At 42.5% G+C, this 23,369-nt stretch overlaps 1 protein-coding gene across 42 annotated transcripts in view; it reads right to left on the minus strand.

Moving 5' to 3' along the window:
• ANK3 (ankyrin 3) overlaps window positions 1–23,369 on the minus strand; it is a 407,765-nt gene that overhangs the window by 113,915 nt on the left and 270,481 nt on the right. For 25 of the 42 annotated variants that reach the window (XM_083502218.1, XM_083502249.1, XM_083502223.1 and 22 more), the window contains 7 exons: window positions 23,081–23,179; window positions 21,942–22,040; window positions 16,904–17,002; window positions 15,932–16,117; window positions 13,087–13,185; window positions 9,474–9,572; window positions 1,439–1,537 (listed from right to left, as the gene is read on the minus strand). In XM_083502218.1, the coding sequence (XP_083358344.1) occupies window positions 1,439–1,537; window positions 9,474–9,572; window positions 13,087–13,185; window positions 15,932–16,117; window positions 16,904–17,002; window positions 21,942–22,040; window positions 23,081–23,179 (780 nt within the window). Of the gene's footprint in view, window positions 1–1,438; window positions 1,538–9,473; window positions 9,573–13,086; window positions 13,186–14,564; window positions 14,589–15,931; window positions 16,118–16,903; window positions 17,003–17,201; window positions 17,259–21,941; window positions 22,041–23,080; window positions 23,180–23,369 lie in introns of all 42 variants that reach the window. The other 17 variants (XM_083502221.1, XM_083502247.1, XM_083502228.1 and 14 more) reach the window with 3 other exon arrangements.

Genomic DNA, 23,369 nt, shown 5'->3' on the forward strand with positions numbered 1-23,369 from the left:
TGGTTCACATAGGGGAGTATTCAGTCATGAGAGCCCTCACCTGCCATGTGAAGTGGTATACGCTAAGAACATGTTTGGTTCCTCACCTGGTGCACGTGAGAACTTGAGTTTAGCTATTAGATTTTCAATAATTTCCATATGCCTATTTGAAAATCAAGAAAGAAAGCTGACCTCATTTTGCAAGATTCATCTTTTTTTAAAAAAGATTTTTTTTTTAATTATTAGAAAAACAAATGAACCAGTGCTGGTTGGGACTCTCTGTCTCCCTCTCCCTCTCTCTGTATAAAACACACCAGAGCTCTGTGCCATGGGAAATGGCTCATTAATGCCATTCTCAAGATCTCCTGCCTTCCAGTTTTCCATACAAACCTAGTCAAAATTAACATATCAGAGAGAGAAAATGACAGAGATGAGGGGGGCTTCCGACAGCAGAACTTCATGTTGGTGGTTTGTTTTTTTGGGTTTTTTTACATTTATCTTTAATGTGAAGCTTGAGTTTCCCTCTGTAGGAGAGCAGGTGCATCTGTATTATAGCGGAGGAGTCACTTTGCTGGAGAGTTATATAATCTCTTTTCTAGGCCAGCTTATTTTCACAGCCCTCACACAAAAATGCAACTTCAAATTCAGAAATGCTGGGGCCCCTTCCCCACCCCCCACCCCCAGGTTGGGAAGCTCAACCGGGGATTGAATACTAGGAAAAGCTGTTTTTCAACCTTAAGTGGGCTTTGGAAAAGGTGAAGGGCACAAGGTCTTGCACCTTCGGATTCAAGAAACTGACTTGTCAAGAAAAATTCACAGCAATTCACTCATGCCATAAAGTGAAGATTAAACTCCCCAGAAGGGTACCCAAACTAACAGCATATATGAAGCAATGGGGACAGGTGCTTTCAGAAGTGAGGCTACGGATTCATTTAAGATCAGAAGGTTCCACTACTGAATGTCAGTGCAGTTCGGAAAACAGGGAAGTGCCATTTTAAAAATTCAAATGCATAGTCCAGTCAATGCAGGTGTTCATTTATTATTTACAGGCACAGGAAACGTAAAGCCTCGTTAATAAAAATTACTTATGAAAATGGCCTGCCTGTACCTGTGGGGAAATGCAGACTTGAGAGGGATGAGCAGGAAAGAGAATGGGTGCACCCCGAGGCTGAGATTCAAAGAGCTACCGTAGACATGCCTGGGGACTTGATATTTTCTCTGTCTTTTCACTGTTGGTACCCAATTCCACAGCACAAGCTGCTTTTGAAAGCACCGCTCTTTTCAAAGCCAGTCCAACAAGCCACTTGGATTGGGGAGGTGGGTAGTGGGTCTGTTTACCAGACTCGAACACAAATGTCTCTTCAACAAGTGGAACTAGCTGCACAGTTAGGAAGCTAGGAAACTCCTACCTGCTGAGCCAGACCATCTATCACTCTCCAAATCCCAAGCTCCACATTACCTTCGTTTTCGAAAGGATTGGGGCACCTCGGTCGAGCAGCATCCGCACAACCTGTTCGTGGCCACTTCGTGCCCCACAGTGGAGAGGTGTCAGCCCGTCCTGTTGAATAAGGAAGTCACAACACATGATTTTGGAGGGGCATAAATGAAGGATGCAAGTCTAACACATTTAAACTGTTCTGGGATACCCCCCCCAAAGGGGGTTGGAGGAAATCTTCACCAATTTATGTTACATTTTCAATGTATTTCCTCTGTAATGGAGAAGGACACAGAAAAGCACAGTTGTTTATTTCCATTCCACACACAACTGTACTATTTCCAGAGAAGTAGCCAGGTTAGTCTGTCCCAGACAAGAAACCGAGAGAGTCTTGTGGTACCTTGAAGACTAGCAAACAGTAGCAATTGATCTGATGGGGTAGCACCTCTTGGCAGGGGGCACTGCCACCTTCCAGGGTGGTACACTGGACAGGTGGGTTAATACTGGTGAGGCTGAGGCTGGGCTCCATAGCACCCTGACATCACCACCTTCTTCCCAGCACTGCAATGGCACCCTGCCTACTTGGCCACCCCTGCCAACACAGTAGTGACATTGATATGCAAGGTTTTGTGGACCATAGTCCAATTCATCAGACCATTCTTCCCCCGTCCCTGTCCCCACTGCTGCCACACAGGTAGAGTAAACAGCGAGGGGGAAAAATGCCAAAAAAAGTACATAGGGTGTAAATAGTGCATCATTAGCAGTGGTTATTCACAAACAGTTGAGTTGAAAACAGATGTCCTGGTGAGCCAATTAATAAACATAGTTTGACCAAAAAACAACAACACCATGTTCCAAATCAACACAACAGCGATCGCACTGAAACTCTTGATAAATTGTAATTCTGAGGTTCACAGAATTCACAGAACAGAGCCTTTCTCTCCGTGTCTCTTACGTGCAGGGGCACACATAAATGTGCTGTGCTGTACGCAGCCATTTCGAGTGCCATTAAGGCAGCTACCTATCCATATCAGATTTACCTCACGTTTATTCACATCTTTGCTTCCTTGGCACTTCTCTCATTGTTTCCGTGGGCCGGAGTGTCAGCTAATGTCAATTTAGTTAGGATGACTCAGGCAGATTGTGACCTAGAGTGCTTACGCTGTTTCACTTCATAAATATATAGGCTGAGGCAGATTTTACCTATTTGTCTGGGTTTTGCTCATAAAACTGAATGCTGTGGTTCCCCATTGTATTGTTCATTTTTTGCGCAATACGTTCAGTCAACAAACGAAACTTAAAATCTAGTCTCTTATTGCACCCAGAGATTCAGTGCTCCAGTCTGTATGACCATATCTCAGCTTAATAAGCAAATTTATTCACCTTCACATGCAGCCTCTTTGTTCCTCCCCTGGCAGCATGAGAAAACCAATTAACCATCGCTTCCCATTTCATTAAAACTGGGAAGTTACGGTTACCAGGTTCAGTGGAAGTTAAGATATATGCTTGCTGTGGTTTGCTGTTGGTTAAATACCCTGGCTTGTTCCAAAGCTGGTAACCATAGTTTCCTAAGTTTGGAGAAAATAGGAAACTATGGTTTCTTAAAAACCTCCTCCTTTGGATTGGTCACATTACAAGTGGAGGAGCTAAGGGGATGTGTGTGTGGGAAATGACTCATCTACATCTTGGTCTACTTAGCTGAAATATGATTATTTATTCTTTTATTTCATAAAAATTTATATACCGCCTGATTGTAGGAAAAAACCTCAAAGCAGTTTACAAAATGATCATCCAAACAAAGCCTGTGCGTCAAAGGATTGACGCAAGATTTTAAAACCATTTAAGTACCCACCAGAACAGAATTAAATGCCCACTGCTATAACAATGAGGAGAAAATTATATTCAAGAATGCCAGCAAGCCAGCAGCTATAAACAAGATCTGTGTAACATGTAATTTAGGTGCCACTTTATTCCCCCTTATTTATTTACACAATGTCAATCACCTTCTTTCCAAGCACTTTATGATTGTGCATTCAAAAAGGCGTTGATGCACTCTGAGCACATAGTGTTCTCATATTAAATCTGTCGTGCTACATTGGGGAAAACATCTTTTAGGTTGGAAATTACAGTGTCATTCCTTCCTAATTGTTCATCTTGTTCACTGAGAACAAGACTGCATCCTCTATTAACTTCTTCTTCTTCTTCGGACTGACCTGAAGCCACAATCATGCCCAAAATGCCTCTGTGAAAACTTTAGATCATCGGATTATTTGACAACAAGTTAATTCTAGATCTGAGCTGTCTTTATCAGAAAATATGGTACGGGGCAAATGGGTAAACCAAGACCACATCTTTGGAATTTTCATAATTTAGTTGAAATCTCATTTGTAGACAGCAAACAAAACAAGGTGGACTTTGGTAAACGTTTGTACCACAGTGCTCTGCGCAAGGCCAAAACTTGGTGCCCCCAAATGGATCTTCCCAATTATGGACCTTCTAAATTTTGTGCCTCCTTGGCTCAACTGGGGAACTGCAGGGGAACTGTCCCCACTGCCCCTAATCTGGTGCTGCAAACAAACATAACTCCTTGTGAACTTTGAGTTCTAAGAGGCAGGTCTCCTTAAGCAGAAAGTTGCAAGGAAGGCACAATCCCCCGCCCTCAGCCCCATTTTTGCCTTAGTGGGGACAGAAAGCAGAGCACACTAGTATTTCTTTCTGCTCTCGTAAGGGAGATCGTTTCATCACCTGAGAGCCACCACAGAGAAGAACATCTCGCATACTACTTCCCCTCAAACCACAGGCTGTGGCAGGACTGCCAACAGGACCTCCCCAGCTACAACAAAGGCAGCATTTTTTCATCTCTGCCGAGCTAAGCAGTTGGTCCCTTATCTCTCTTGCCCTGACCTTGCCACTGTGATCCATGCGACGGTCACCTCCAGGCTTGATTACTGTAACTCACTCTACACGGGGCTGCCCTTGAAACTGACCCAGAAACTCCAGCGGGTGCAGAATGCTGTGGCGAGACTCCTCATCGGGTCCTCGCTGCGGGAGCACATTCATCCGGTGCTATACCAGTTGCACTGGCTCCCGGTGGAGTACAAGATCAGGATTAAGGTGCTGGTTTTGACCTTTAAAGCCCTATACGGCCTAGGACCCTCGTACCTACGGGACCGCCTCTCCTGGTATGCCCCATGGAGGAGCTTAAGGCCTGAAAATAATAATACCCTGAAGATCGAAGGCCCCAAGGAGATTGGACTGGCCTTGACCAGAGCCAGGGCCTTTTTGGCCATGGCCCCAGCCTGGTGGAATGCTCTCTCACAGGAGACCAAGGACCTGCGGGATTTGACATCTTTCTGCAGAGCCTGCAAGATGGAGCTGTTCCGCCAAGCCTTTGATCCGAGTTCAGTCTGATTCTTTTCTTTCTGTAAAGTAGCAAGCATTAAAGAGGCCTCCTAACCCCCTCACAGGTCCTTTATAAGATCAGTGATAACAGTTGACCCTGGAGAATATTAACCACTCTCAATTTTACCCATGGACTGCCATCTCTCCAGATTTTAATTTGCTCTGAACTAATTTTAAGATGTATTTTAATTAATTGATTGCCTGTTTTTTATGTTCTTATGTTCTTTGTATTCTTTGTGTTAGTTTTATGATGTTAGCCACCCTGAGCTTGGCTCCGGCCAGGGTACAAATAAATTATTATTATTATTATTATTATTATTATTAAGCACATGGAGACATTCCACAACTGCGGAGAGGTTCCCCCTCCACGCATCATACGTCACTTGCCAGGTGAAGCCTGAGTTTGAGCAGTTTCTGGAAGGAGCATTCTTCCTGAGATGGACTGAAAGATTCACCCATTACCTTCTTGACAGTGAAAGAAGATGCTGAAGTCCTGTTACCCCAAGTAACAGCTGAAAAAGCTCAGAGTGAGGCGCACTTCTCTTGTTTTGCTAATCAAGATAGCAGTGAAATACTTTCCCCTTCCACAGTCGGGCTCCAGCCTTTCTGACATGTGGAGCAGCCAGCAGGTGTTGAGCTACAGGTAGTTTTAAAGTATAGATTGCAGCAAAAAACTACATTTTATTCACAAACAAGAGAGTCCACAGAAAAGCTCTGTTGGCAGAGCCAGGAAATTTTTACTGGGGATGATTCTGCCAGCATCAAACACCATAAAATGCATACGATATTAAATAAGAGCCTTTAAATAACAAGATCCTGACATCCATAAAACTGCATGAAAGACAGGACAGCAACACTTCTTCCTCACTGAACAAGCAATTGTCTGAGTTGGTTAGGGTTTTCCAAAGTAATATGGACATCTGTCAGAGGGAGAAAAGTTGACCTGCAATTCTTCCTCTCTTCCTCTCCCCCCACACCTAGTTACCCAACCACCTCTAAAAGGCAATAAAAGATTTCAGCAAATTTATACTCCTGCTCAGGGATTTTTTCAGTAGGAACTCACAGGAACTCAGTTCCAGCACCTCTCAGGTGGGCGCCATTTCCATTATTACAGAACAAGGGAGGTGTTCACGATGAGCTCCGGCACCTAGGAAAATAGCACTGCTTCTCCTTAACCAACAAATGCGTCCTACCCAAATAACAAAGCAAGAAAACAAAACAAAGCTAACTACAGGATTAAATATGATGTGTGGATCAGCACTTGCTTTAAGTGCCCATGTGTTGGGTGGGGAGACAAAAAAGTTAAAACGAGCTACTGAACATTCATCAGAGCTGCTCTGTATCGGAAACAAGGGGTTTCCAAGAATGTTTATTTTCTGGGCAGACAAACTGTAGGACGACGTGAAGCATAAAATACATTGGACACATTAGGATACATCCATCCTCTGATACAATGCTCCTGGAAAGGCTCTGGGAAAACCTTTACAAACAATTATGACATTTGGCAGATTAAGAACTCCATAAACATGCATCAATAGCAGATTAACTGCATCATCTGTTTTATCTAACCTTCCACAGGGCCTTCTGACATGCAAGGCCAGTAGGAGAAAGAATAGGAATTGTGCTTTAATGTAGCATTTGAGTAACAGCCCTTTGTACACACACCCTGCTGCCGCTTAGGGTTCACATTTCTACACTGGTCCTGAACCTCGAGAGTTGTCCTCAGAGAAATTCACCACAATGAATGTGAGGTAATATAATCTCTCCCCAAAGTTATAATATAGCCAGGGGATTTACTGTGGTACCTATAGCATTTTTAAGGTTAAAATAGTTTCCTATTTGCTCCCACTTCCTCCTAAGGCAATGCTTTATTTAAATGTGAAAAATGTGGGTTTTCACATTTCTAAAAATAGGTACAGAAACAAGTAAATACATTTAAACTTCACTGCAAAAAATGTCCATTTTTCATATGCCAGTAGAGAATTTCTCCAAGAAACATGGAACCCAACCATAGACTACGCGGTGTTAGGTCAGAGGATGACAAAGTTGGAATTTAAAATTGCAATTCAACTCTCCAAATTTGAAAAGATACCAATATTAACATTTAACTGGAGCAAATTTTAATATCATCTCTACATATGCATCATGTAAGTTTACTAGTTGTACTACAAGACGGGAACAACATATCATCGCTCCGCCAATAAAACCTGTGGTCCTGCTAACTCTTCCTCCTTTCTTCCCTGTAATATTAAGTAATGCAAATATAATTGTGTGAAGTATTTGGCTGCTCCACTTCACTGGCTGACAACTGCAGGGTGGGGAAACTCAACAGTGCAATGATATGAGAACATGTGCTTTGCATTGCTAAAACTTACCAGGCGAGAGAGAGAGAGAGTAGGAGGCGAAACAGGGCTGCTCCTTTTGGCTATGGCCATGTGTTGTCTAGACCTGACCTAAATGCCTCAAAGGTGTGGGAGATAAAACTTTCTCATTCATGTGTGTGTGTGGTGGTGGTGGGCATGATCTACTCACGCCCATTCATACAGAGATGATCACAAGCAGCCCTGAATATATGACGCCCATAGGCATGGAAACATAGGAAAGCTGCCTTTATACTGAGTCAAACCATTGACTGGCAACAACTCTCTGGTGTCTGAGACAGGAATCTATTTCCAGCCCTACTGAAGATGCCAAGGGCTGAACCTGAGAACTTTTGCATGCCAAGCATGTGCCCTACCACCAGGCTACGGCATTCTATGGAGCCCTCCCCATCTCACCCCACAGGCTCTCAACCAGGCATGTTTCCACTGTGCCAAGTGATGACCAATATTGGGGATGCTCCTCCACGATGCATGCTCAGCAACCTGCCTCTCTCTAGGTCACCAGCATAGAGGGCAAATTGTGTCCCATGTGACCACAGAAGCTGGGGAAGGAATGTCAAACGAGAATGTGCAATCCTTGGAGCAGGGGACAGTTTAGTTTTATATATTCCATTGTGGTTACTGTAAAAGCACCAGCCAGCCTGAAACTGTACATGCAGCATGTTTTTCCCCCTGCAGATCCAAGAGCTGGCCTTTCAGTTCAGCTGTACCGCAGTAGATTGAAGATTACAAGTGCTTACTGCTAATCCCGGGTAAAATGTGCTTGCTGCCTGTGACAAACACAAATTCACGTCGGCAAGCCTAGTATCAAGGCAGCCAAGCTAACTCCAGCTAATTTAATCAACTTCACTAAGTATATTTTATTTGGTGAAATCCATCCTGGAAGACAGAGAAAGGGGAGACACGATAAGAGAGGCGATGTTCAGAGGGCATGGGTTATATGAAGCAGCAGCAGAGGCAGCCACGTTTTTCACTTGAGAGCGCTCTGAACAAACCAAACAGTGAAATTTGCCATCGACAGACTTCTCCAACAGCTGCCAATGCAGGGAAATTGACACAGCAATGGACTCCATTTACTGGCCATTGCATTTGTTATGCATTTAGCTCTTACATCACTTGCCAGCTGCTGCGTATTGAAACAAAAGGTTCCCTTCTTGTATCATAAAAAAGACCAATCCTCATATGAGATCCAAAATCAGCTTTACAATTTGGGGAGGCAGGCCTAGACAATGCTTGGCTCAGGGATGTGTAAACAGACAGGGAAAGGGAAAGGGTATAGCTATTCAGCCAGTCTCCACATGTTCCGGTATGAGAGCACACCCTGCAGGAAGAGGGAAGGGGTTACCGTGGATCAAGATCTTAACAGGAGACAGAATCTGAGACCATATCTTTCACTGACATTTTTCAGTTTTGTTTCTGGGATGAGTATGGAATGGAGACAGCTTTAACGGCCCTGGTGGAAGATCTATGCCTGAAGATCAACAGGGTGAATGTTTCTCAACTCTGCTTGCTAATTCTACTAGCCTGTCAAATATGAGATGCTTTCAGTACTGTGGATCATATCATTATCTTGTGCTGTCTCCAGCAGCTAGTAGTTTCTCAGTTAGCTCCCCAACAGCTTTTTTCTTTGCTAGCATGCAGCAAAAATATAATATGCATTTTCTGTAATAAACTTTCTGTAATAAGATGCATTTTTTTCTTTGATAGCTTCACTAATATACCAATTTTTCTGCACACTTCCCCCGAACATATATATTTTTCTATGCATTTGTTTGTTACAGAACTGCATCATAAAATTTGGAGAGATGGGTTTCAAAAAAATAGCTGCGCTTCAGTTTGGGAAGCACAAAGCAGGTAGGTTCAAATTAAAATGTGAACCAGGCGAAATTTCACTTGCACCTCTATTGGTTACCATGTGATTCACAGTCCATACTCTTGTGTGCCCCACTGCAGATAATTTCCTGCCCAGCGAGCTCCAGTGGCTCAACTGCTCCTGATCTTCATTGGTTTATTATTATTATAAATCCTTCTTATTAGGGGCTTAGTCTTCTTGAGGGTCTATCATTATAAGGTCTGTTGACTGATCCCTCATTTATTTTGTTCCTTTTAAAAGTTTGCATTGTAGTTTTTATAATAGCTTTACATTGCCATCTGCTATAAGTGCCTAAGAGTTTTGGATTGTGGGATATAAATCTATCAAAGAACTCAAAAGTAACATCCACTTCAGTGAGCCACACCCAATATACGGTAATACGGTAATTTGTAGATGGTCTTACCCTTGTTTTGGCATCAATTTTTGCTCCTCTGTCAAGCAGCAGCTTAACCATATTGGTATTCCCTCTCTTTGATGCTACATGTAATGGAGTGATATCATTCTGTCAAGCGAAACAGAGGAAACCAAGTTAGATTTTAAGAAGCATTTATATTTTCTTTTGACTGACCCTGTTCCACACACTCTGATTCCCAAGATATTTATTTTTATAAATAAAGAGAACTCAGGCACTGCGTTGAAAATCTCTCTCTCGCGCATGCTCGCGCTCTCTCTCTCTCTCTCACACACACACACACAAAATACACAATTTTTCAGGGCTACACGAAAGCAATGTTCATGACATTCCCCTTTCCAGTACCAGGATGGGAGGCTGTGCAGATGCGTCCCTAAGCAGTTGCCGTGGGTTACAAACTTCCTGTGATGTCACAAATGGACAGGGTGGCTGAGGGGGAAGAGGCAGTTACTAGTGGGAGGTGGCTAGATGGGAAATGCTTGGACGCTCTACGGTTGTATGCCACCTTGAGTCCCATGAAGGAAGAAAGACAGGATAGAAATCTAATAAGTAAATACAAAATGGGCCAGCCTCTCTCTGCCTCCCTCTGCAGTTCTCTCTGAGCCACCTTTATGCGCTTGCAGAATCTATCACTTGAGGCAGCTTTCTTCCCTTGCCTCATGGGAGGAACCCCCTGAGAAGAGACTGGAAATGTTTGTGCATAATTAAAAAATATATGAGTTGGATCAAGACATATACTTCCATAAGCAGAAAGTGTCCTTCCATTCACAGAAGGGACTCAGATGGAAGATGTTTGGGTGGGTGGGTGGAGGCAATTTTTGCCAACTCTCCTTCCTAATCTGAAGAAGTGTGCATGCACACGAAAGCTCATACCAAGAACTAACTTAGTTGGTCTTTAAGGTGCTACTGGAAGGAATTTTTTTATTTCTCCTTCCTAATGTAGCTCCCTGCACCAGATCCTACATTGTTCTGAAGGGTTCTCCAAACCTCCAGAGCAGCTTTTTCAGGGGGCTACCAAGGGAAGGAGGAAAACAAATAAACCACCTTTTTTCTCCTTCTGCCCAAGGAAGCACCTCAAGAGTGAAATTCCATTCCTCATTAGTTTGGATCTAACCCTTTATCTTCATCTTTGAGTTTCTGTTTACCAAGACAACCATATGCAAATGTGCTGCACATTCAGGACAATTATGTAACAGGGTCACTCATGCACAAAGATCCAAGACCCAGCTAGATGCTTTTTGCATCCTGCTGAATTTCCTATGCTAAAAGTGCTTCGCGATGCCTGATGCGAGTGCCCAAATGTGCACATAGAACAAATAAACATACTGATTTAGCTTTTCTGAATGGGAAGAACTGGCACAATACTACAGTGAAGATAAGCTTTGAGTTATGCTTTCTACGTGGTGCTATGGGGAAGTGACCAAAAGCCGTCTGGATAAAAATGATACCTTACTGAATGAGCAAAGCCATCTACATGTTAACCATCATTTTATCTGTTGTGTGATTGGTGCACCAGGGATGAACCAGATGCTTACAAATGCCGTCACAGGTGCTGGGGCCACCAGCAATGCCTGCAGCAGTGTGCCATGCTGTGAGTTGCCTCGCTCAGTAATTTATTAGTCTCATTTATATCCTGCCCTTCAGGATACAAATTATTTCCAAGGAGATTCACAACAAAAACAGAAGCAAAAGATAAATGCAGTGAATATCAGGGTGACAACAAAGCTCTGGCATGCCAGAAAGGATAAGCGAATACATACTCCCACAGACACATGATGCTGTAATAAAAGAGACAAGGATGGAAAACCCTATTGCTCCATTTGCTCAGAAATCATAGCCGTTGAGCCAGAAAAGACATATGGGAGGAAAATGCTCCCTCACTACTTTCCCCCATCATTGCCTATGCACCGTCAAAAGTGAAATTTAGACTGTAAGCTTCTTGGGGCAAGGTCTGATCTTCTGCGTGCTGCTTTTATTCCGTACAGTGACATGTACACTGGTGGTGGTATAAATAAATAAATCATCCTCAAATCCATTGCCTTGACCAGCCAGATACAACTCTAAGATGCGAGATCAATAAAAGGTATCAGGTACATTAGCTTTTTGCTAATGGCAAGCTTCTTGTGAGCTGGTAAGGCACTGTTGCAAAGAGCAGTACCTGGATCAAATCCGGCCTCTGCCATGAACTCACTAATTGGCTTCAGAACTGCATCTCTGCAATATGGGAATACTATTAGTCTTCCCTATTTATCATGCTGACCAGCAGGCCTGATCTTCATGTTTCTAAGGACAGTGCTGTGAAACGAGCCACACTTTCACAATCCTTTCGTCTTCCAAGAAGAAGCACCTGAACTTCATTTTTATTTGACAACTCACTTTGATGATCTTGTTACCAGTGTGAAACAATAACCACCACCCCCCAGCGACAAAAGACAAAAAAACCCCAATCCATAGTCCTCAGGCTGTAGCCATGTCAGCAAGACGGAATGATCAAATGGGAACCTAATTGTGTTTCTGCTGGTGAACACTCCTGCTGGCAAAAAAAGGAGAAAATTTGTATTCTCAAGATCACCCAGCCGGTAACAGGGAGACTCTCTTAACTACCTTTCCTTAGGATTGGGAGTGTGGGAGACAAAGAAGTGATCCTTAGAATTAAAAGGCCATAAAAGAAAAAGAAGGATGTGCAAATCTTGCTTGCACAAGTCATCTGAAATCAAACCACAAAAAATTACTTCTGCAGGAAAATACTGTTTCTTTTCAGTGCCATCCATTGTGTTGTTGACGGTTGTTGAGGCTGCCAAGCTGCAAATCTTGAGATCCCTTTTTTATCTTTAAACCTGCAGCTGAATTGGGTGGATGAGGAGTGAGACCATTTCCCACCCCACCTCACTGCCCATCATACATACATCACACCCTCCAAGTGTCCCTATTTTCCAGGGACAGTCCCGGATTTACAGACATAGTCCCAGTTTCTGATTTGATCCTGGAATGTCCCACTTTTCCTTAGGATGTCCTTATTTTCATTGGAGAAATATTGGAGGGTATGGAGTTACCCAACCCCTGAGCAGTCTGAAGACAGCCCTATCTAGGGAAGGTTTTTTTTTAATGTTTAATGCTTTATTATGTTTTTATATATGTAACAGCTGTCCAGAGTGGCTGGGGCCACCCAGTGAGATGGGCAAGGCATAAATAGTAAATTATTATTATTATTATTATTATTATTATTATTATTATTGAATAGGGTGTCCCTATTTTCATTGGGGAAATGTTAGAAGGTATGCATACGTACATAATTTTATTTGTATGCTGCTGTTCCACAGCTCAAAGCATGCTCAAGGTGGCTTACAACAGGAACAAACAGATAACCACGACATAACAAAAGTAGTTGTGAATAAGAAATAAAACATTAAAAACAAGGGAACATTATTTTGTGAGAGTTATGCTGTTTCTGCAGTGCTCTACTATGTTTCATTATGTTATGTTTATTGTTTGCAAGCCACTTCGGAATTCATTTGAACGAAAAGCGGCATAGAAATACTATAAACCAAATCAAATCAAATTTAGGAGTCACGTTTAAGTGAAATTCGTACGGATCAGTACATACCCTTGCAGTAAAATCCACAGCAGCACCGCGATTTAGAAGCAGCGTAGCTACGTTAATATTTCCATAGTGGGCGGCAATATGCAGAGGAGTGAAGCCGCTCTGAAATAAAGAAACAACAACAACAACAAAACACAGCAAGATATAAATATTTTTTCCCCCATAGGTCTTCCACCAGCTCCTAAAATGGATGTCTTGCAGCTCAGGCAGAGTCCAATCAGCAGAATGCAGTCCAGGGACACAGTAGACATTCTATTTTAATGTTCAGTACTACTTTATGGCTTGTTTGAAGACAATGAATAAAAATATACTCAGTAGAAGGGAAAGAAATTACTATGCCTATTCTGGGAGAATAAGAGCAGGATAAAATGTCTAGCTATTGTAAAAAGAATCTATCGAAGTAAGTTAATGAAAATGAAAATATTACCCTTCACTTAATTGGTAAATCAGTTTCTCGTGGGAAATATCTACTTGTTATCAGTATCTTCTTATTCTTGCAACTTTAACATCACAGAGCTTTCTTGCAGAAATTCAGATGAAGTCACTTGATAATAATTGCTGAATAGACTTCATAAATTCAAAGCAGATGCAAATTAAAACAACATCAAAGTCCATTTTAAAAAGAGATTAATGTGACTTAAAAAAGAAAAAGAGGGCTCCTTCTATAAAAAATCAACCCCCCCCACTGTGAGCAATCAAACTGGGTTAATATTATGAGATCCCCAACTCTAATTAGAAAGTGTCTAGCCAACCAGATAGTTTCAGTGACTTGTTTTCATATTTCAGACATTTTTAAATAATAATAATAATAATAAAATTTTCTCTTCTTGAAACAGTGCTAAAACATGCAGCAATTCAACCAGTCCCCGCAATGTGTGGAATCTCAGAAGGAACTTGACGCATTTCTAAAACCATCAGCAAGCCTCTTTAGCCATGCTAGCTGTCACTGCCTCAACTTGAAAAGTGTTTACACATTTCTGAATTGCCCAGAAGAACCAGCACCTTCCTCCTACCCCCCCCCCACCCTTTACGTTGACACTGACAGTAAAGTGTCATGCAAGAGCCTAAAGGAACTAAGTCCTGGATGCAAAAGTGTGTCAGGGATGTCTGCAGCTCTTGACACAGCTGATTAAAAAAACCCACACACATTTTATATGGCATTGGAAACCCAGGCACTTTCCTCTTGTGCAAAATTACCCTTTTCGGCTGTGACAATTAGTTCCAAAGGAAGCTTGCTTGTACGCCTTTATGAACACTCGTTTCAGCTGCAGAAAGCCCTGGTAAATAACTAAAACTACATTCTGCTCTAGCACATGCCACTTTTTGTTGAATCTAAAGCAGGTCTCTACTCCTCTAAGAAGGCAATGCAGAGAAGAGAAGGAAGAAATGACGCAGCAGCAGCAGCAGCTCTACATTGTGGGAAAGTGATGATGCACATATATTTATATATTTATAGATATATAATATATTTTCATATATACCTCAGTTGTTCTATTCACCATCATCTAGGTTAACACATTTGGAAGCAAAGAAGGGGGAGAAAATGAACGGTTAGTTCTCTACCGGTGATAATGGATGCAGAAAGCTTTGTGACCGCTGTGTGGACACGACAATGAAAGCACAAATAAGGCACAGAAGGAAAGCGAGGCTGAATGGCAGGCTATTTCCCCCACACCCCAAACGTGAATGAGGTTTCGTCGTTCTCCCCCATGGTAAAAACAGAGATTCAGAAACCCCGCTTTTTCCATGTCAGCCTTCAAGTCTATGACCTGGTTTGCATGATCAAATCCTGGCTTACTAAGCTCAGATATGCATGAGCTCCATGCATCTGCCCATGCAGCAACTTCACTTCCACTTTGCTCCTCCTTCTGCAGGAGCATGGAAACTAAATGGGAATCTGCAGATTCTATAGATTCCCCTCCACACCTGGAAATTATTTAACAGTATCCAAACAAGATAGGATTTTTAAGCCAATTGTAAACTGTAGCTCCATGTCCTGAAACTTTTGCAGAAGCCATTAACCAGTTTCCCAGTTTGCACAAAACCGGAAGCTATAATTAATTGTGACTTCCTGACTTGTCTTTCCACTTGTGCAACAGGAGAAACGAAGCAGCCGTGAAGAGTCTGTGGGTGGGTGCACAGAGCTAATGCATATCTGAAGGCTTATTAAAGCATGGTTTGATTGTCCGGATGCAGCCTCTGCCGACCTTTAAAGAAGAAAACTAAACACAGTTATTGCTTCTGTACTGCAGCGCATGATATACATCAAAGTCCTTTTCTGAGTTCAGTCTTTCTGCCACACTCTGATCTAAGCTCCAGTGTGATCAAGAAACAGAACCCAGGACATCAGTAACAACCAATTTGCCATTTAATTATTCTATCACAGTTGCAGATACTAGCATTTGGCTCAGATATAGACCAACATGTTTCTTCCTGTTCACAAGAGAAAGTATTGAATAAAAAGTAGGCCTTTGCCCCTTGTGATCCACCAAGCCAAAAAGCCTGTCATTTGATCATAGTGGCCTGCTATAACACTTGATAAATCTCTTGGTTCTGTTGCGTTCCCAGAGCTGATAAAACAGTCATGGCTGCTGGGCTAACATTGCCTTGGTAAATCGCATGTAGTACAGGTCCAACTTGCAACGGTGCTAAATGAAACTGCAGCAGTAAAACCTAGAAAAGACTTAGGCTACTCTCAATTTGTTAACACAGAGAAGCAGAGATTCTATATGCATCACTCAATCTGTTTCTTCTTCTTCTTCTTCTTCTTCTTCTTCTTCTTCTTCTTCTTCTTCTTCTTCTACTACTACTACTACTACTTCTGGAAAAAACAAGAACTGCTACTAACCTTGGACTCCACATCTGCATTGTGGTCATTCTGCAGCAACAATGCAGCTGCCTTGGTGTCATCCTTGCGTGCAGCAATGTGGAGAGCAGGAAGACGGACTTTCCCCTTCGTGTCATTTTCAAGCAACAAGGAAACCACCTGGTCATGGCCCTGTTGAAGAGCTACGGCCAATGGCGTGAATCCATCCTATCGGACAACAACAATAATCAGCAGACATGTCTTTAAGGAACCCAATTCAACGTTGCATTGTTGTTGTTGTTTTGTACTTAATAGGCAAAGCTATGTGTAAACTAACATCAGTGTTTGGCATCAGTGATGGGCTGGTTGAGAGTGATCAAACTGAAATAAAGTTCATACAAGAAAGAGATGCTGATTCTTAGGAGGCCTAACAGTCCAGGGACAAGATGGCAGCCTGTTCTGGACAGGGCTGCATTCCCCTTTAAAAATACATAAATCAATACTTCGGAATACTCCTGGACCCAACCTTGTTCTTAGGTACTCAGGTAGTGACTGTGGCCAGGATTACTTTTGCACACATGCAGAAAGTGTGCCAGCTGGGCCTATTCCTTGAAAGCTCAGACTTGCCCCTGTATTAGTTGCATCTCAGATGGATTACTGTAATGCACTGTGGATCTGCCCTTGAAAATAACTTGGAGACTCCAACTGATTTGAATGAGCTTTAGTTCCTGCTATTGCTAAATTTCATTTGCTGATATGTTAAGCTCTGGTTCTTTGCGTTCTTAAACATCAATGCTGACTTTATACTGGTAATTATGTTTTGATTATGGATTATCTGTGGATGTCTCTGGTACTGCACCAGACAAGAGCTTCCAATGTGGCTAATTTCTCCTGGGGTTTGTGCACACCTCTAATGTTTTCATTTATTTCATATGAAGGAGTGGTGCTATGTTGTACTTCCACATTTCAATATATTTAACGCTTTGGCAAAGACAGTATAAAATGAACATTTACCTCTGTGGCAAGGCTCTGGCTTGCCCCATTATCAAGAAGAAACTTAACCACTTCCAGATGATTTTCTTGGGCCGCCATATATAATGGCGTGAAGCCATTCTGAAAAAGAAAAACATAATAGTATAACTTTTCTTCGGAAACCTAAAGTTTTGATCAAGTGATAATTGTAGTCCTCTTACTTAGAATCATCTAGGCATAGTTAGACATGCAACAGAATGGGATGGCAGAGTCCTGATTTGGCAGAAAAGATTGTACCAGTTCAGGCTGCTGGTGATGGACCACATTTCTGAATGCTCACCAGTGTGAAAAACTTCTTTCCTGTTGTGCTGCCTTTTTTACTTTCAGGGAGTGTTATCTGTGGTAAAGTGGGATTATAAATAAATAGCAGGTCAACAGTTGTCATCCAGACAACATATGGTTAGTCCTAAGTATGGTGAACTGAGACAAGTAAACTTCAAAGCCTGGTTTTAAAAGATAGCTTATTTCCCTAAACTGTAGTTAAGATTAACCACAGTTTTAAGTTAGGACATAGTGATAAACTGTGGTTAATTAAAACAGAAGTAAAAACGTCTAATCTCCTTCTTGAGGCTACTCCAGAGAAGGAGAGGAAAGTGGGGCAGGTGCACAAGCCTAAGGTTTATGTATTTAACACTAAGACACAGTTTATCATAGAGTTGGACAGAGGGCTTTTAGGCCATCTGGTTCAAGCCTCTGCTCCTTGCAGGAGATTCCAAGCTACAGCACCCCAAACAGGTGGCTGTTCATCTATTTAGTGCTACATCCAAACCAGATCTATGTTTAAAAGCATTATTTTGTTTTATGAAGGCTTCCTGTATATTCCTCCATGTCACCAATGCTGACTCAGCAACCTTCGCCCAGCTACTGAGTTCTGGGGGAAAGAGTCAATGCCTTGGAAATGCAAGGTCAGCTTCAGGAAATAACGCTTACGATTCTTCTCATCCCTCTCTGCTGACTTCAGTTAATGGTCCACAGTCTATGCTTCCCAAAGGAGTGTGAAACAACGGGCGTTGCAGTTAGATTAGATTGCTAATCTGTAGATTAGTCCTAGCTATAGGGCTGTTGTACACATTACACAGAGGGAGACCTGGGACTGCCATTGAGAGTACGCCCCAAAGTTGTTCATCACATCTGCAAACTGCATTATTTGAAATGTTTGAAATGGCCCCGTGGAAAAGAGTGTTGTGAGTCATAAGGGCTCATCATCTAAAGGAGAGGAAGCCCCAGTGGAACTTCCTCCTCTGTGGAGGAAGGAGTGTTCCTTTCCTACAAACAGGCTCCTCCTGTTCTCCATAAGGCAATGTACTGCCCAGTTATCAGCTGACATGCTCCAGGATCATTTTGAAAACTCAACATAGGTTTCCAGTTAGCCAGATGGGCAGGAGGTCTTCAGCTGTTCCTAGTCAGCTGGATGACAGCTGGCAAAATTGAACATGGTGTCCAACTGGAAAAAAGAACTGGGCAAATCCAAAGGCACATTTTAAATAGAAATGTCACAGAATTGTGTTCTTTGCCAATGTAACTTCAGCCATTAAAAAAGAAAGAAAGAAAAAATCTCCCACAACCAATGAAAATAATCTCTGCTTGAGTGGGTTATTTAGGTTTCCCTTTAGCTAAAAATAAAATTAAATGTTAGAAACTGGAGATGTTTGGTCAAGACTTTGAAGTCAGAAGACCTGTAGCATTGGTAGGCTTTATCTCTGTGTCAGTATTGATTTTAATACTATCTTGTTAATATTATAATATCTTTTAGGCCGTTGAGATGTTTAAATATTACTATTATTATTAATTGTATTTCTGTACCAGCCTTCATCCAAGGAACACAGGGCAGTTTGCAACATAACAATGGAAGAATGCATAACATAGTAACAAGCAGTATTAATGTGGTTTGGAACATGGAATTATTATCATCATTATTATTTATCACATTTCTATATCACCTTTCATCTGAAGATCACAGGGCAATTTACAATAAAAAGAAAAATACAGACCATAGTAACCAACAAAAACATAACCCCTCCCACAAGCTCAAAGGCCATAGATTGTTTAATTAGCTAAAGGCCTGGGAGAAGAGGAATGTTTTTGCCTGGCGCCTAAAAATATGTAACAAAGGCGCTAGATGATCCTCCCTAGGGAGAGCATTCTACAAGCTGGGAGCCACTGCAGAAAAGGCCCTTTCTTGTGTTGCCACCTTCTAGATCTTTCACATAGAGGGGCCTCAGATGATGAGTGCAGGGTCCGGTTTAGTTCATGGGTTAATGTCTATTTTTATTTTATAAACTACCTTATGGGCTGTTAGAATTCATGCTCCATGATTGCGTCATAGGATTGTTGTCTATCACATGATGGTGTATGTTTTGACTCCACAGAGTGGGAAGTGATGGAGACAGGATGTTTGTGTTACAGCGTTCTGTGAAGTGGGACTATTGTCCTTTGTTCTTTTTCTCTTTGCTGTGTGATGCTAGAGAGAGAGGGAGCCATGTTGCAGTGTTCCATGTGTGTTGATATGTAAATAAAGTAGATTAGCCAAAATGCTGAGTTGCTGAGGTCTGTCACGCGAACTGCGCAGACTCTGTGGATCCCTAAGTGTGCCGGTTGCTGTGATGTTCGGGCTGAAGAAAGCTTTTGAAGCTCCTGAACGAATGACCAAGAGTGAGAGAGCATGCCAGTTGGGCATGTGTCTCTACCAGGGTCCTACTCGAGTGTAGGAAGAGCTCCTGGTTCAGGCCAGAAGGAACAATAGAAATTATTGACACTACAAACCTTGCCCTCTTTTCCCATACTGTCCCATGTTGGACATGTTGAAACGAACCAGACCAGGGGTAGCCAAAGTGGGGCCCTCGAGATGTTCCTGGACTCCAACTCCCATCATCCCCAGCCAGCATGGCCCATGCTCAGGGATGACGGGAGCTGCAGCCCACCAACATCCGGAGGGCACCATGTTGGCTAACCCTTCACCAGGCCATTCACATTGATAGCTCTTCTGTTCCTCAGCTTGATGTATGCAGCAGCCTGCTGCTACCCAGGTCTATGGTAGGAAAGCTACTCATAGCACGAAGAGGAGTACCCAGTTGGGAGGTTAAGAAGTGTTTAAGCCTATGGACCAAATTGGGGGCAGGGATGCTCTTTAGGTGGCAACGTGTATTTAATAACTCCGTGACATGCTACATTTGGTGGCCATCCTCATTCAACTGAGCGAGGCCAAGGACTTCTGTCCTGATAGCACTGTTGAGAGAGGCATGGTGAATGGGGTCCTGGGAAAGAACAGGACACTGTGAGCTATGGCGCTGGAAACCTGGTGCCTCATGGTACACCTAATTACAGCAAAAGCACACAGCGTGCAGGCCAGTGTGGCATGGGAAGTCAGCACTCCCCTGGAACAGGGCTGGCCCAAGATGAACCACAAAATGGCATCCTCCCACCCTCCCTGCCAGGGAAGAAGGGGCGAGTGAAGATCTACATCAGGACCTGCTGACTCTGTGGATTCCACTGCCTCAGGCAGTTCCCTCATCTTGCCTCATGGGTGGAGCCTCTTCACACCCTGCTCTCCACATGTGGAGGAAACAGTCATGGCCAGGCATGAATGACCCATTCTGAGGGAACATGCAATCCCCATCCCAGGAATCACCCCATGCTCCAAATTCTGCAAACAAAAAACAGGTCAAATTGACCTTGGGAAATTCAGAATCTTTTCATCCTATCCGTATAAGGAATATAAAACGGAAGGCGTGTGTGTGTACGTATAAGTTACAGAGTACTACAGCAGCACGGAAGAAACATTATTTCAAAACACATTATTTTAAACCTTCCTTTTCACAAGCCTGCCATCAAAACATTGGGTGGAGATAGGATTCTTATTTCATTATGGCAGGATAAGCACATTTACTATGGCAGACTTTATTTCAAGGGGGGTTTCAGTTTGGCATTTTCACTAAAATTGCAAAGGAACTGTGAACCACAAGCCCTTTCAGAATGCAAGCAGGCCCAGGGATCCTCCCCTGCTCTGCTTTTATCATCAGCCATTCCAGCCATGTAGCAATGCAGTTTGGATGATGCTGGAGGGCAGACCTTAAGCAAGAAGGTGAAATGTATGGCTGTGTTCTGTGTCACTAGACATTTTATACACAGCAACACACGGTGACCAGCATTCATCTCATTGGTTAACTGTACAGAAAGTTGTTGGAAATGCACTTTGAGAAGGGACTTTATTCCTCCTAGGCAACAGAGACTGAATTTTAGAGGAGAAAGACAGCATTAATTGAGCACTGCTTTCTTAAGAGCCTGAAGTAGACCTGAGCCCAACCTTTTCAGCAGCACAAAGAGAAAGAGAGCAGGGGTTCCATTTTCCAATTATTATTTCCCCACAACTTCTCACCGGTGTTTGGACAGTTATGCTAGAAAGCTAGTGTTGCTTTAATAGTTAGAATGTCAGCCTAGGACTGGGTAGACCCAGGTTCAACTCTCCCCACAGCCAAGGAGCTCATTGGGAGATCCTGTCTCTATATGTCAGCCTGGAAGTCAACACAAAGCTGTTCAGATTGTTCCTGGAGAGTGATTGGGAGCAGGCCTGGGCTCAATCTGCCACACCCGTGCCTTCTCCTATTCCTTTTGCCATGAAAATAAGTCAGGGTTTAATCTTTCAAGTTCAGGAGAGATGCTGCATTCTGATAAGAGCAGTTAATTTCTGTGAGGAGATATGGGGAGGTCGTGCACAAGGACATGACCCACTCCTGACTTCTCCTTAGGTACAATATGGATGGAGGCAACGTCTGAAAAGGGCACAAGTTTGATTACAAGGAATGAGTTTGTGCATATCACTCTGCCCAATAATTTACTCCAAATGTTAATTCTTGGAAAGCTATCAGACATAAAAGATTAATGTTATCATGTGGGGGGGGGGGTTCAAAAAAAGGGGGAAAAAGGAAGGAAGGAAGGAAGAAGGAAGGAAAGGAAAGGAGGGAAAAGACAGACTGCATGTAAACCCACATCAGCCTTTGAGCCCTAAGCAAAGCAATTTTACCTGTGACTGTGCATTGACATTGGCCCCGCTCGTAACCAGCACTTTCACCACTTCGGTTTGCCCAGCCAGAGATGCTATGTGCAGAGCTGTGTTTCCTTTCTGAAATGAGATAAGGGGACGGAATGTGAAACATGCCTAATGAACTCCAGTAGCATATGCAGCAGGAAGACATGGCTGAACCTGTCAATCGAGTAACAGGCTCTGTGTTCGATGTCCAGGGATACTACTAGGGTCTTGCAAATTATTTTGGCAGTGTCCCCATTAGAAATTTAGGCTACTGCTGTTCGTAACTCATCATACTACCTAACTGTTTTAGAGTTAAATCATTTTAATACATATCAAGAAAAAATGGCTTAAGATATTATAAATACAATAATTTAAATATTACAAGCTAAATCATTGGTGCTTGGAAAAACCTGTAGAGTTATGAGGGCTACTTGAAATATGCATTGCGAGACTGCAGCTAATCTGCATGGTTTTATTTGGATTTCACTGACATAATTCCCATACTGAGATGCAAAAGTTGAATTATGCGGAAGACAGAATTATAGATCATTGTACACCAAGTCAACCTTTCCAGAATTCCTTCTTCCTTAGTGCAGCTATGAAAAGTAAAAGATATATGTTCACTTTTCCATATGATCAGCGTTATCCAGGAGTGAATAATTTTTTGGACCAAGAACCACATCACCAAAGTGGAAAGATTTTTTTTTTAAAAAAAAAGGTGTAAAAAACACACACACAACTTATGCAAACCTTAAGGATCAGTCAATTAGGACAAGGAGTCCTTCCCCCCCCCTCAGTGGCCAGAGTCAGCACTCACCACTTGAATTTGAGAGAACAATGCCTTTGGCATGCTAAGTGTTTTTTCTACCAAGGATCTATCTCTCCATCCCTAATCACTGACTATATGGAAAGTGGGCCTGTAATTGAAGAAGGACTCATTCCCCAACGGGAATTTTGCCTATATATTTGTCATCCGTATGACAGGAGATTTCACACACAAAAAATTACATCACACCTTCCCCTACAGCTCCTGACCTTTAAGGCCTTATTGTCTGCATTCAATTGGCCAACACTTTGTGAGTGAGGAATCTGTGTAGGAAAACAGCAGGACACTTAGATATCAGCTAACAGACCTTTGTTGCTGCGTCCACATTGGCACCTCTCTGTATCAGTTCTGAAACAACTTCTACGTGGCCTTCTTTGGAGGCGAGATGGAGAGCGTTCAACCCATTCTGATAAAAACAAAAAGGAATGGGAAAGGTTGGTGCAGGGTGCCCAGAACAACACGCAATATGTCAAGAGGCCTAAAAGGTCACATTCCGACACGATGAGAGCTTGCGGAAAGGAAATAAAGAAAGCTATTCTCAAACCCATTTTCTAATTAATTGCTTCTATGAAGCAATACATATTTCAAAGTGGTAA

This window comes from Podarcis liolepis, assembly GCF_965112155.1.
Source record: "Podarcis liolepis genome assembly, chromosome: 5".
NCBI classification, from domain to species: Eukaryota; Metazoa; Chordata; class Lepidosauria; order Squamata; family Lacertidae; genus Podarcis; species Podarcis liolepis.